Source organism: Equus przewalskii, chromosome 17 (genome assembly GCF_037783145.1).
Source record: "Equus przewalskii isolate Varuska chromosome 17, EquPr2, whole genome shotgun sequence".
Classification (NCBI taxonomy): Eukaryota; Metazoa; Chordata; class Mammalia; order Perissodactyla; family Equidae; genus Equus; species Equus przewalskii.
Window position 1 is genome coordinate 25765542 of NC_091847.1, and position 15180 is coordinate 25780721.

Genomic DNA, 15180 nt, shown 5'->3' on the forward strand with positions numbered 1-15180 from the left:
CTGTTCTTATGGATTATGTCCACTGCAAGTTCATACACTTGGGCAGCAGGTCTGATATAGCAAGAAAGCTAGAGCCAGTATAGAAATAAGTGGAGACTGAGAAGAAAAATATAGGCAGTGAGTCCTAAAGAGGAAAGGGGTGCAAACTGAAGACAATGTCACAAGAAGGAAAGCCAATGGAAATGGGTAGGATGAATAAATTCTAAAGACCTAGTATACAACATGGTGATTATAGCTAACGATACTGTATTGTATACTGGAAATTTGCTAAGAGAGTAGATCACAGGTGCTCTCACTACAAAAAAAGATTTAAAAAGGTAACTACATGAGGAGATGGATGTGTTAATTAGCTTGACTGTAGTAATCATTTCACTATGTGTCTGAATATCAAAAACACCATGTTGCATACCTCAATAAATACAATTTTTAATTTTAAAAATGGAAAAGTAAAAAAGAAATTAAAGAAAAAGAAAGCCAATGGAAAGAAGACAAATGTCTTTTTATGTGGCTGGTGGAGAAGTAAAGAAGAGATTTAAGAAAGAAAGAGAAGCATCGTTTGGGGATAAAATGATGTAACTAGATGTGTCCTTGTTCTGTGCTTTTTAATAGAAATCATCTGAACAAACAAGATTATCAGCAAGTCCTGTGGTCTACTAAAATTTCAGAAAAAATATAGCAGATGCCTCATTATTAAATAGGAAGATAAATAAATGCTAAATAGATTTGAAAATGATAATAGCCCAAGATTGTAAATATAGAGAAATGATGCAGTGTTCTCCTAGGGGCAGGTCAGTCACTCCTACAGAAAGTTTCACAGAGTGACACTACTAAGGAAGGCTCACTCCTCTGCAGGGCTGGGGCCTATCTCAGTGGATCTAGAAAAAATATATTTATCAATATTATCAGTGCTTATGAGGATGATGATCCCTTGGGACTATTTCACAGTAACCAAATTTGTAAGAGTCTGATGTATGAAGCGTAATTCTGATTTATAAATTTATAACGGGGGATATACTGATGCTAACTATTTAAGTCACCCACATTCTACATCTGAGGACCTAGGAAGTTGCCTTAGGAGTCAGAGGGTTCTCAATGAATACAGAATTAGGACAAAGGGGAAAAGAACAACAACCTGAAGATGTCAGTAGAACAAATATAATAAGGCAGGAGGGCTGTGGGGCTCTGGTGTTAAAAGCCAATCCCTTCTCATCAAAACTTGTGGAAGTCTTAGATTCAATTCATTTCCACTTATAAACATGTATTTTGACAGAACTCTTTTGGTAGACTGGTGTAGATGAAAACCTATTGTTTTCAATTCTATTTCTTTTATCCAAGAACAACATAAAGCCTTCACATAAAAAATTGCAGTGTCTGTACTTACAGTTTCAGACTAGTCTTTCTGCCATGATTATTACCATTAATCAAAGGTTGTCTTCTACTCTCCTACCTTGTCTATCACCTCAAACTTAGGTTGATAAACAGGCGCTATCTGGAGATCCTGCTGCCATTCAGTCTTTTCATCTGTATCTCAGCACAGTTGTGCCTGCTGAGTACTTCCTCAGTGCTAGTAGGCTGGCTGGCATCCAATATGGACAAATTGCTGATCTTTCCTACCACTTACCATTAAATGAGGCTTCTAAGGACATTGGGCAAATAGCTCAAGAAGCCAGATGCAGCATCTAAAGATTGGTTGACATTTCTTAAGTGTGCGTAGTTTAGAAAGTACTACTATTTTAAAGAATGCAAATTAGCCTAGACCTGGGCATGTAGTATCCTAAACCTAGACCTAAATCTATACGTAATTTTGTAAATTACTAGAGACAAGACCCTCTGAGTCCCAGATGACCAACAAACTCCAATGTAACTTATAGATCATTGTCCCTTCAGACCATAGGATTTACATAAAGTAGAAATCATTAATTAAAATAATTGATAAGGTGCCATATACAAACCTACATGCAAAATACATAGCAATCTTCTGGTTGCTCTAATAATCCTTCTTTTAGCTCCTAAGAGCCCCAGAATAACTGATACCTAGTGCCTGGAACATGGTGAGGTATTTCAAAGTATGATGATAAGGAATAAAATAAGGAATAATACATCTATCTCATGGAACCTTTGCTTTCCAGCATGGGACTTAAAATAACACGGTGCTTTCAGTGTAGGAAGTCTAGCTGGAGTTTTCTGTTCCAGAGCAATAGTTGACCTGAATCTCTGAGATGACTACAGGAGAGTATGGCAGACAGTCCCCAAAAAATGAGGAACAGGAGTATCTTGAATGTGAACTCACAAGCTGGTCTGCCTCAGTAAGATTAAGACTGTCCTATTAGCCTTTGCAGTCCCATTGTTAGCAGAGCAGCTGGCATGTAGGGGAAGGGGATGTTACTAATTGAAAATTTGTTGAAAGAATGAATAAGTGTCCATCAAGTATGGAAGAAACAATGGAGAGAAATGAACACCTGATCTTAGAAGTGGGAATATGTTGGATGTAGACGATGAATATAGATAAATGTAGAAATGTGCATGCAGATACATGTAAATGCGTAAAAATATGCATGGTAGTAGTGAGCATAGTAGGTCAAAGTACATGATAGAAGGATTATCAGCCTCTTCTAATGAGCTGGAAGGCGGTTTGGACTCTGGAAGATGATATGGGAGAAGATAACTGACTTGCTCTTCACCTCTCCCTCCTTCCTTTTCCTGGGACCTCTGCATGGTCATGCCTGGCAACTCTATTGCATTGACTCAAGACCATGGGAACTGGCTCAGCATATTTGATGGCAATGAGGTCACATCTATAGAGTCCGGGCATGAGAAATCCAGCCTGTGGCCTCAATCTCTGGTATCCTAGAGAGGGCCAGCCGTGTCTGGAGGAAACTACTTATATATTCAAGGGGAGAGAATTTTAAGGTATATATCTCAAGCCTGCTTATGTTGATTTCTCCCTGTAAGAGTATGAGCTTTTTACTTTCACATTTCCCTTCTCCTTTTATAGAAATGGTCATCAATAACTCATCTGTGGGTCCTAAGTGTCCACCCAGGGCTCGTCTAGGAAATTTTGGGGGGGGGGAAGCAGTAATATTAGCTGAGAATGTATGCACCAATTTTTACAAAGGATTTATAAGGATTGAGAGATTTTATAGCTTTATGGTAGATAAATTCAGACTTTTGGTAATTATTTTATTTTCATCAGAAGAAAGATCAACTAAAACCATAAATTTTGTCTATGGTTACACAACAAAATTTCTCAATATACATTCCTAAAGGAAAGGACCTCCTCTGTGATGTTAATTCCTACTGAAAACATGTTTCTTCCAAACATTTGTAGAAACCAGTGATGCCCAGAGTTAAACACTGAACTTGCTTTATGGGTTTTAGGGGGTAGACAAATGAGATTTCCTGGCACCAAGAAAAAGTGACAGTATGCGTAGAATAAAAGGTGGGAAAAGCAAACAATTAGATGTACTCAGATTCAAAAAAGGCACTACTGAACACCATGATTCTAAAAATTATCCAAGAAAGTTTTCTTAGATTCTTTCACACTTGTGGAGAACATGCTAAAGTAAAAGAAATTTTCTGGAAATGTAGACGTGTGAAAAATACTTTGCTATGATTATCATAAATCACTTTTATTATCCTTATCATTATTTACTCAAAAGTATATTGAGCAAATGTATTTTGAAAGCTAAGCACTGGGCTATGTGTTAGGAATATAATAATGAACACATCAGAAAAGATCTTGCTTACATCAGAGTGAGTCTTGTAAATAGCCAATTCTTTAACTGATGAAATTATAGTGGTTTGGGACAACTCATTTATACCCAAATATCTCCTCCTTCCACCTGTCATAATACACATGGAATTGTTTTTTGCCTTGTCCAGTTTCCTATGAAGATTTAAGTAAACATTTAAACATTCATTTATTCATCCACTCATTTGTTCAAACTGTTTATTCTTGTGACTGTTGGTGCTAGCAAGTACTCAAGGTGCTGGGAATCCAGGTGTGAAAGGTGGAGTCACAGCACAGGTGCAGACACAACTAAATAAGCGGAGAATTACAATAAGATCTGATAAGTGCTATGATAATGATAATGACAGAATGGAAATGGAGATATGGGACAGGGGCGCCTAAAAGAGACTGCAGAGAAATCATGGAAGGACTCTCTAATAATAGACAAATTGCATTGTAAAGTAGATTTAATTTGTTTAGGAGTTTCTGAGATGGAGACACGGTGGAGGTGGAGCATCACAGTCATGGGAAAGCATATGTGGTGGCACTGAGAGAGTACAGTCCTTCCGTATAAGGCAAATGACTTAAAGCTTTTAGCATATAGCATGGGGGAGAAGGATGTCAGCAATTCATCAAGGTGAAAAGGGTAAGGACTCGGGATGGGGGTGTGGGACAAACAGGGGAAGGTAGAAATAGAGAGCTACAGGATGAAATCACCTATTATAGACTTTGCTGGGACTCAACACATCGCAATATGGCTTGTGCATTTATTTAGCCTAGAATTCCACAAAAACCTCTGTGGAGTTAGAAGAAGTTGTTGAATCTCCTTTAAGAAACATGCAACTGTATTAGCAATGAAAGCCTATAAATACAAATAGGAAGTAAGCCCACATACTGGAAGAAGACAATGATATAATGCTATTATAGCATCTCTTGGTAACTGAATGAAATGCAAGAACTGTCACTTTTTAAACCATCTCACTACCATGTTTCAACTGGGTAGTTACCTGGTTCCACTGAATTCTTCTCACTCCCTGGCCTCAGCAGGCACATGTGCAAGTGGGGATGAGGAGGAAAAAGAAAGAACTTTTACAAAGATGATTGGTATAATTAAGGAAGGCATTAAATTTGTCTTTGTCCTAGCATTGTTAATCAATTTTCTAAGCAAGAGACTTCAATGCCCAGAAAGGAAAGAGAGTAAAGGTGTATCACCAGCTAACAAATCATTCACAGTCCTCTTTGTAATCTTTCTTTTGGATATTTAAAGGTCGTGCAGGCACTTCCCATAAGCTATATATTCATTATTAATGAAGTTCTATGACTGGAAACTTCCATCACTGCAATGACTGTTAGAAAGCATAGGTTCATTCAAACTAATAATGCATAGGAGTTTGTCACCGTTTTAACGTATACATTCTTCTTGCAGATGGTTGAAAAAGAAGGTTATCTTCAAAAAGCTAAAATTGCAGATGGAGGAAAGAAACTAAGGTAATGAAAGTTCTTTAATTCACTGTTATATAACTATACTAGTTCCCCATCTTCTCAATTTATGTCACTGTTATTGTTTGGAAAGGAAGCGACTGAGGTACAAGACTAGAATATTCCCCTCTGCTATCACTGTGATCAACGTTGTTTTTAGTATAATTATAGTTTTCCAATAAAGTACTGCTTTCTATATTGCTGCATAGAATATATAAATGAAGTGTTTCTTCTCCTTCTGGAACTTGAAATCTTAAAAATACAAAGAAATAAAATAATGGGTGTTGATTTCTGGGATTAACAGATTAAGGGATGAATGGATTTATTTTGCAGTATATAATAATCTCCCTGAAATACATGAGGAATGTAATTTTTTGAAGGATGGAGGATTTGAAATACATTTGTTGCTCAAATAAAAATCATTTGAGAAAAATAAAAGGCAAATAATATCATCTGTTAGATAAAAAGTTGGAAGTTGCTGTGATTGGAGTTGAAGACAACTGCAGAGGAGGTGAGAAAAATTAGAAAAGGTATTAAGATTTCCTCAGGTAATAACAACAAAAACTTTGAAGGGAAAAATAAAGTTGATAGGAGGGTAGAGAAAGATGCTAGACATTTTTTACTTATAGGATATTTAGAAATAACCATCTCCAGTTCAGAACTTTTGCTATTTCTCATATAGGTCCTATTATATACTTAGATTTGTGCTAGGTGATATGTACCTTTCTAGAAAGGTATGTAGAAAGTGCTCAAATTGGGAGAAAAGGCATTTACTCAAGACTGTATTACTAACAGTTAAAACCATAAAGGATAAATGTACTAATTAGCTACACAATGGGACACTTGTTAATTGTATAACACAATTCATTACTAGAATAGCACTCCAGCCAACACTAGAGAATGAAGTATGCTTTTGTTTGCTGGCTATAATGCAGTACGTATACATTTATTTAAAAGAGGTAAAATTGAAGGAAACTCATTTATAATTCCACTACCTAAGGTAGCTATCTCAATTTTAAAGAACAAGCTCTATTTTCTGTCCGTATCGTGTCTTATTCGGGGATAGCTGGCAGGGCCTCGAACCCTCTGCTAGACTGTTCCTCTGCAGTAACCCTGCAGCCACCCTCCCTTGAAGGGTCCAGGAGACAACATCAAATACAAAGCTGTTTGAAGAGACTGGGCTATTCTTCTTCCCCCCAAAGGAGAACCTGGCTTCCTAAGTTGGGTTCTGAAAGGGCAACAGGAGGGATTCTTTAACTTTGACTAGCCCCGCCTAGTGTCCTCTTTTCACCTAGACCTCACTCCCAGCAATATCAGCTCATGGAAGCAGTGTGGACGGGACAGCGATGACTCTTCCCCAGATGAATAAGTCAAGACCCTTTCTTACCTTACCAGCCATGTGGACAAAATGGACAGAGAAAGGTCCCAAGGTCTTGTCTATGTTATCACTTCAGGCCTTCACTGGGGCGTCATAGGAAACAGGAAGTGACAGCTGTAGTCACTCTTACCTTCCAGCTTCATGCAAGGAAGAGGAGGGGATCCTAAAAGGAATTTCAAGAAAACAAGATGATGCCCCAGCACAGTAGTTTCGCAAAGTGTCCTTGCCGATGAGTCATCCATAAACCATCCTTATAAATTTTTGTCCTAGAAGGTGGGTCAAGAAAATCAAAGGAGTAGAATCGTCCCTTTTCCTAACCAACTCCTATGAATATATTTTTACATAGTTTCAGTGTGTATACCATTTTCTATTTGTTTTGTTTGTTGTTACTTTAATCAGTTGGCATACCATTTCTGTGTTCTAGTTTAAATTCATATAAACATTAGTTTGTACTCTATTTTATTGTTATTTGAATCAGTTTGCATACCACTATGCATTCTTTCAGCTTTTTTTCATTTACAGTTATATAAGTTTTAGTTTTGCTTTTTTTGTTTAACCTCAGATGTACAGAATTGAGTTGTTTGTACTCTTCAGTGTGTGGCCTTGTATTATCATCCTTTTAGGCATGATCCCTAGCTGGTTTTGTATTATTCTCAGTCTCTAATCCTCACTTCAATCCCCTGTAGAATGTGTGTTCAACAGATCCACTCTCCACATATTTATTTGGCTATATGTGTGACATTCTAGAAAATAGTGTGTAGTCGTGTGTATGGGAATGTATCCTAAATTGCATAAGACTTTTTGCGTTGTAAACCTCCTTCTGTTTCCTACTACTTTCGTTCAGTCTTAGTGTTTGGATATCTATGTCTGTATTTAAAATGAGTTCATTTCTTTCAGCAGCTACTCATTTTGCCATTGTGCACATACACCAAATTTTACTTTACTCAGTCTCCCAGGATTGGACACTTAAATTGTCCCTAACTCTTCCATCTCAAACAACATTGCAATAAACCACACAGGTATGTCTCCTTATGAAGCTGTTAGAAATTCCCTCTGGAGGATATTCCCAGAGGTGAAGGACTCCGTGGTGGTAAGGTACACACATTTATAAATCCACTGAGTGCTGCTGCAGACTTTCTCCTGAGTGAGTGCACCAGTTCACACTCCCTCTGCAATGCAGAAGGGATCCTGTCTTGCCATAACGAGAATCTCAGCAGCACATACTATTATATAACCCTCAGTTTTGCAGGTTGATGGCTATAGAACATTACTTCAGTGTTGCATTTATTTTTATTCCTCTGTTTGGGATTTCAGTTGAGCATTATTTTATCTATTTAGAGTCAGTTAGGTTCTGCATTCTGTGAATTGCCTATGCATAAATTTTAACTATTTTCTATTGAGTTCTTCCTTTTTTTTTTGAGAGAAGTCCTAATATACTCTAGGTAGTAATACCTTGTCAGCTTTAGGCTTTGGAGATTTCGTATCTCCCACTGTCTAATTGCCTTGCTGATGAAAGCCCTCAATGACCAGAAGTCTTTAAATTTGATCCATATTGTTCCATAATTTTATTTATTTATTTATTTATTTGAGGAAGATTAGCCCTGAGCTAACATCTGCTGCCAATCCTCCTCTTTTTGCTGAGAAAGGCTGGCCCTGAACTAACATCTGTGCCCATCTTCCTCTTCTTTAAATGTGGGATGCCTGCCACAGCATGGCTTGCCAAGCAGTGCCATGTCCGCACCCGGGATCCAAACTGGAGAACCCCAGGCCTCCGAAGCAGAACGTGCGAGTTTAACCGCTGTGTCACCGATCCGGCACCCATAATTTTAGTTTTTACTGTTTGTGGGGTTTGCTTTTATTATAAACACTTTAAAAATTGAACATAGTAGATATAGATATATAATATCCCACCCCGTTGATGGAACTGGAATATGCCAAACCTTTTCTACGCTCCTCTTTTATTTTGTTTTCAAATTGATTCCAGTTTTATACTAAAATAGTTACAATTACAGTAAATCTCCTATTGCTTGTCAATTTTTCTTTTATATTTTCTTAAGATAAATTCTAAGCCTGGATTACTTGATTAAATCACATGACCAATTTTGATGATTGTTATGGGTCGCCATGTAGCTCACCCGTTCAAGGAGTTTGTATGTTTTGTAATTAGCAACAAAATAGTCAGGTTAATCATAACTTTGAAAAGTTGTCTAGTTTTCATCCCATTGATAATTTAATAACTATGAAATGGTGTACAATAGTTACCATAATTTGTATTTCTTCTGTAAAATTTCTTCTGACAGCATTTTCCCCATTTATCAAAGTACTTTACATCTTTTTATAAATTTTAATGAGTTAATAAGCAATATTAATAGATGCTCACTCTGTCAACCATTTGGCTAAATGCTTTACCAGTAATACTGAAATAATAGTCTAAGATAGGCAGTATTCTTACTTTCAGTTTTACAAATGGAGAAACTTGGTCACTCATTTCATTTTCTCCTTTCTCTCAAATCTTATTGTATGTATAGTTACTATCAGATTTTTAGCCTGGTCCCCTGTTTGAAGTAGGTTAGTTATTTTTTTCTCTCTTTTTTTTTCAATTATTTTATTGAGGCCGTAATGGTTTATAACATTGCGTAATTTCAAGTGTGCATTATTATTTATCAATTTCTGTGCAGACTGCATATGCTCACTACCAATAGTCTAGTTTTTATCCGTCACCATATATATGTGTCTCTTTACCCCTTTCGCACACTCCCCAGCCTGCTTCCTCTCTGGTAACGACTAATCTGTTCTCTTTATCCATGTGTTTGTTTATCTTCCACATATGAGTAAAATCACGTTGTGTGTCTTTGTCTGGCTTATTTCACTTAACGTAATACCCTCAAGCTTCATCCATATTGTTGCAAATGGGATGATTTTGGTCGTTTTTAATGGCTGAGTAGTATTCCATTGTATATATATACTATATCTTCTGTATTCATTCATCAATTGATGGGCACTTGGGTGGTTTCCATGTCTTGGCTACTGTGAATAATGTTGCAATGAATATAGGGATGCATAAATCTCTTTGAATTATCGATTTCAGGTTCTTTGGTTAAATACCCAGTGACGGGATAGCTGGACCATACAGTATTTCTATTTCTAATTTTTTTGAGGAATCTCCATACTGTTTTCCCTAGTGGCTGCACCAGTTTGCATTCCTACCTGAGTATATGAGAGTTCTCTTATCTCCACATCCTCTCCAACATTTGTTATTTTTGTCTTGGCAATTATAGGCATTTTAACGGGTGTAAGGTGATATCTTGTTGTAGTTTTGGTTTGCATTTCCCTAATAATTAGTGATGTTGAACATCTTTTCATGTGTCTGTTGGCCATCTGTTTATCTTATTTGGAAAAATGTGTCTTCATATCCTCTGCCCATTTTTTGATCAAGATGTTTGTTTTTTTGCTGTTGAGTTGTATGAGTTCTCTACGTATTTTGGAAATTAACCCCTTGTCAGATATACGCTTTGCAAGAAATTTCTCGCAGTTGGTGGGTGATCTTTTCATTTTGTCCCTGGTTTCTCTTGCCTTGCAGAATCTCTTTAGTCTGATGCAGCCCCATTTGTTTATTTTTTCTTTTGTTGCCGGTGCTTGAGTAGACAGGGTGTTCGAAAAGATGCTACTAAAAGAGATGCCAAAGAGTCTATGGCCTATATCTTCTTCTAGCAGTTTTATGGTTTCAGGTCATACATTCAAGTCTTTAATCCATTTTGAGTTAATTTTTGTGTATGGTGTAAGATGGTGGTCTACTTTCTTTCTTTCTCATGTGTTTGTCCGCTTTTCCCAACACTGTTTATTAAAGGGCCTTTCCTTTCTCCATTGTATGTTCTTGGTTCCTTTGTCAAAGATTAGCTGTCTATACATGTGTGGTTTTATTCCTGGGCTTTCAATTCTGTTCCATTGATCTGTGTGTCTGGTTTTGTGCCGGTACCATGCTGTTTTGCTTAGTATAGCTTTGTAGTACATTTTGAAGTCAGAGATTGTGATGCCTCCAGCTTTGTTCTTTTTTCTCAGGATTGCTTTAGCTATTCTGGGTCTTTGTTATTCCCTATAAATTTTAGGATTCTTTGTTCTATTTCCATGAAGAATATCATTGGGATTCTGATTGGAATTGCATTTAATCTGTAGATTGTTAGGTAATATGGACATTTTAAATATGTTTATTCTTCCAATCCATGAGCATGGAATATCTTTCCATTTCTTTATGCCTTCTTTGATTTCTTTCAATAATGTCTTATAGTTTTTCTCTCGCTAGAAGCCATTTGAGACCAGGGAGCAAAAACTGTCCTTTAATTTTGTACCATCAACAGTACCAGGGGTTTCAATTGTCACCTAACAAATATTTTTTATTAATCTCTATAAAGGTTTCTACTCATAAATCCATGACAGGTCTTCCATATCATATTTGGTGTCCTTATTTTGTTTCCCCTCCCTCCTTTTTTTCCTTTTTCTTTAGCTTCCCATTACATATCTTTTCTCTGTCTCTCTACAGAAAGCTTGACCTATCTCTGAATATGAACAAGAGCAGGCGAAAGGAATGAAAACTCATTGGTTATATCTTACATTCATAAAGGGCCGTAAATTTAGCCTTATTTTGAAATGAAGTTCTACAAATGTCTCCAGTGATACACAGACAGGATTGAAAGCCGAATACATTCAGCATTCAACTTTAATATATGCTTTAGCTTCTCTGATGAAGTTTAGAAATTCCTTCATTTTGGGACTTCCATCCCCAAAAGTGAAGTTGCCAAGTCCCCTCTGTAGCTCTATGAGGCCCTAGTGAAAAGTTATTTTCAATGTCTTAGTTTACAAATGGCACCTGACAGCATATACGCTATTTCAGAACACTTATCTCTCCCTCTACATCGCTCACTTTCAGCCTACCCCTTTGTCATCTTATCTGTGGCTCTGTACATTTTATCACGTGTCGCTTCCCACTCTACTCTGCTCTTGCCACGGGCATGGGAAGAAATGCTTGTGGGGGAAAGATGGACAGAAGAAGGGTGTGGAAAGAAATGGAATAAAGATGGTGCAGTGGTTATGTCTACGGGTGCCCGTTTTCATCCTAGAGCCTACAGCTCTTAGACCTCTGTTTTATTTATTTCCTTATTTCTTCTTTTAGCAATTGTTACTCAGAATAGACTTCCTTTAGAACATGATACCAAAGTACCTTCCTAATGTGAACTTATTTTTTCTTTAGCACTTTCTGCTCAGGATCCGAATAAATTCTTCCAGGCTGAATCTGTCTTTCTCTCTTTTTATGTTCAGGACTGAGGACTGGAGGGAAAGTTTGGAGTACAGAATACAGAATTTAAATTGTAAAAGGTTGCTTTCGTTTTGTGATTTCTATCATAATGCTCTATCGTAATTTCCAACATCTGAAAACTCTGAATATATAAAGCTTTTACATTTTTAGCAATAGCGACAAGGATGTGTGCATTTATACCTCAGTGTCTCTATGATCTTCCTTTGGGAGTGGCAAATTATAAGAAGCTTAGAATATGAGAGAAAAGAAATAAGTTCCTAACTTACCATTTTGAGAATGAGTCAGCACATACAACAGTGTCCGCAGGATTTTGCGTTACATCAGTCAGGGACACTGAAGTCCATCACTTTCACTCCCGCCACTGGTGCAGAATCAAGTCAAATCCAGTGTGACCAAGTCAGACAACAAAGGCAGGTGCCCCAAAGAGAGTCTGAAATTTACAAAGTAATCTCACATATATTTTCTTCTTTTTGGTTTGCCTCCCTGTCATTACCTAAAGTAGGCATAGGAGAGGTGAGGATAGGATATAAGGGTTTGATGTCAGAGCAAATGAATGTGTTAAATCTGAGCTCAAGTTAACAGATTCTTATAATGGTAATGAATAGCCATTTTCCATCAAGCATCCTTCAGGTAAGCAGTTACAAAGTTGCTGTTATTATGTGCTGCCATCCAGTGTCCATTTTGCAGAATGCAAAGAGTTTTTGGCCAAGCTGATGCCTGTGTTCGAGTTTTTTTGTTTTTTGGAGATTTTTTTGCATTTCCTCCTCTACAATTCAGGATTTGTTTTAGGAAAGTTCTGTGAAGTGTCTCACTTGGAGAAAATGTCCCACCAATTTCATAAATTGTAAATAATTGTCTTTATTAGAATTCAGTCCTGGGGGCTGGCCTGGTGTCGCAGTGATGAAGTTCACCCATTCCTCTTTGGCGGTCCGGGGTTCAGCAGTTCTGATCCCGGGTGCAGACCTATGCACTGCTTGTCAAGCCATGCTGTGGCAGGCGTCCCCCATATAAAGTAGAGGAAGATTGGTGGCAGATGTTAGCTCAGAGCTAATCTTCCTCAAAAAAAAAAAAAAAGAATTCAGTCCTTCCTCTTTCCTAATTGTATTAAGACTCTTTTTCCCCCTTAGATGTGATTTGTTCTGTGGCAAACAAAAATTGAAGTAAATACCTGCATTTCTTGCGCCAGGGTCTGTTCCCTGCACTGAATCACTAGCATCAATATCAATTGCTCACCGATTGTTACCTGTAAATTTGTGTGGAGACTGTTTCACCTATTCCTGGAAACTATGACTTAATAAAGTTGGATATTTCCTGACCTATATGTCTTACTTAACCCTCAAGTCTATCCAACAGCTTGGTTTTTATCTCTCTGTGTGGAAAACTAGAAAAGAATGCCCTCAAAGTTAAGATGGTGAAATACTGAGGATTAATTGGCTCCCATTGATGGATGAATTTACCTGCTGACCATTGAGGGAAGGTAGGGATGAAAGGGCTTACAATTGAGCATGGCAGAACAGCCCAAGTCAAGCTAAGAAGTGCCCTCCTCCAAGGAGAAAGACATTCAAACACTTCTTTGACAACAGTTGTGTGTCTTCCTCTCTCAGAGCCTATCATGGAGCCCTCCACAGACATGCTCACTAAGACTAAGGGAGAGCTGCACGCCCCCTGCTCTAGAGACAATTGATACAGCAGAATAAGCATGGCCTTCAAGTCCAGGAGACATGACCTGAATCCCATCTTTATGATTTTTATGTCTGTGGGTAGGAGGCAGCCTGACTAAGCTTCAGTTTTCTCATCTGAATATGAGGGTATCACCCACGTCCCAGTGTTGTTTGGAGGATTTATTTGTTCCCATGTTTACTGCCCGTCTCCCCTGAGTTAGAGGTAAACTCCTCAAGATCTCTCTTATTTGCCTTTATATATTCAGTCCTTGGAATTGTCTGCATGTGGTAGATGCTCACTAGGTACTTGCGACTGGCCTAGTGATTAAATGACTTGATACACACAAAATACCAGGTGCCACACCCAGCACAGAGTGGGGACCAATGCATGCGTAATAGCCTGTATTACTGATACACATCTGAGAAGTCAGGAAGACCTCTAGAGAAAGCTCAGCTATTGCCACTAGACTTATAAATTAGAGAAAAATATACTTAACCAGAGGAATTAGATAGTTTTTTAAAAATGCCAGGAATGACATATCAAAACACTAGGCAACTGAGAAACAAGGAAGAGAAATGCAGGAAGTGGGGCCTTTTGTAGTCCTTGTTAGTGAATAACAGCAAACACAGACCAGGAAAATCCCGAAATTGGAGAGGCCGTATGTTCTTTTCCTCAAAAACTTTTAATAAGCACCTACTAAATGGCAGATATTGTGCCCAGAACTAGGAAAGCTCTAAGAGGTTAAGGATGGCGTCCATCTCTTTGAGGGAGCTACAGAAGTAGAGGGACTTTCTTTCCATTCTGAAAACTGCTTCATCCTTGAAAGGTCAGTTTGAAAAGTTTCAACAGAAACTGCTAGACTCACTCGCCCCAGCTAAGCCCTCTGTGCTCACATGAGTTACTCCCTTCCTGAGCTGTCTCTCAATGTACTGAACAACAGTCACCTGTAACGATTTGGTTGCCTACAGAAAGCATTAAAGGTTCAAGTCAGGGCAAAATCTTGCCAGTGGAGCCTTTTCACACTCTGTCCAGAGGTGACAATGCCATCCAAAAGGCTCACTGTGTTAGAGTAACCGGGCAAGAAAGCTCTTACATGGATCCCCTGAGAACCGCAGGCAACACTGAACCCATCAGATGGGGAATGGACTGGACAGATATCGTAAGGAAAATGGTCAAGTCTCTAGAGTACTTTGTTTAAGGAGGAAGATTCCAAAGGTTAAAAGTTGTTCCTGTTAGGTGAATTCTCAGCCACTCCTAGGCTGGAGGCTTTTTTTTGACTTTCTGGTTTTATGCTCCCTACTGAGTGCAGATAAATCTGCTCATCACAGACCAGAATCATCCCCTAGCAGGAAAAAGACGGAAGTGCCATCATCAGGAGCACACCACTGCTCCTGGCTGCTTATGAGGAGTTGAATGTTGTATCATGTGACTCCTTTAAATCAGTGCAACTTCAAAGGGAAGAAGAGAGCTTAGGAGTGGTGGGCCTTCACCCAATCCTAAGCAGCAACAGGTAACATAGTTGAAAAGAGAGCCCAGATGGCTTGTACTTTGCCACAGTCTGTACGCACTAGCTTTTATAATTTGAGAGTTTTGACCAAAAGCTATGGCAAAATCTGACAT

The 15180-nt window shown here is 38.1% G+C and overlaps 1 protein-coding gene across 2 annotated transcripts in view; it reads left to right on the top strand.

Moving 5' to 3' along the window:
* ARHGAP15 (Rho GTPase activating protein 15) overlaps positions 1 to 15180 on the top strand; it is a 607848-nt gene that overhangs the window by 83163 nt on the left and 509505 nt on the right. For both annotated transcript variants that reach the window (XM_008542643.2, XM_070581269.1), the window contains exon 6: positions 5157 to 5218. In XM_008542643.2, coding sequence (XP_008540865.1) covers positions 5157 to 5218 — 62 coding nt within the window. The remainder of the gene's footprint in view (positions 1 to 5156; positions 5219 to 15180) is intronic.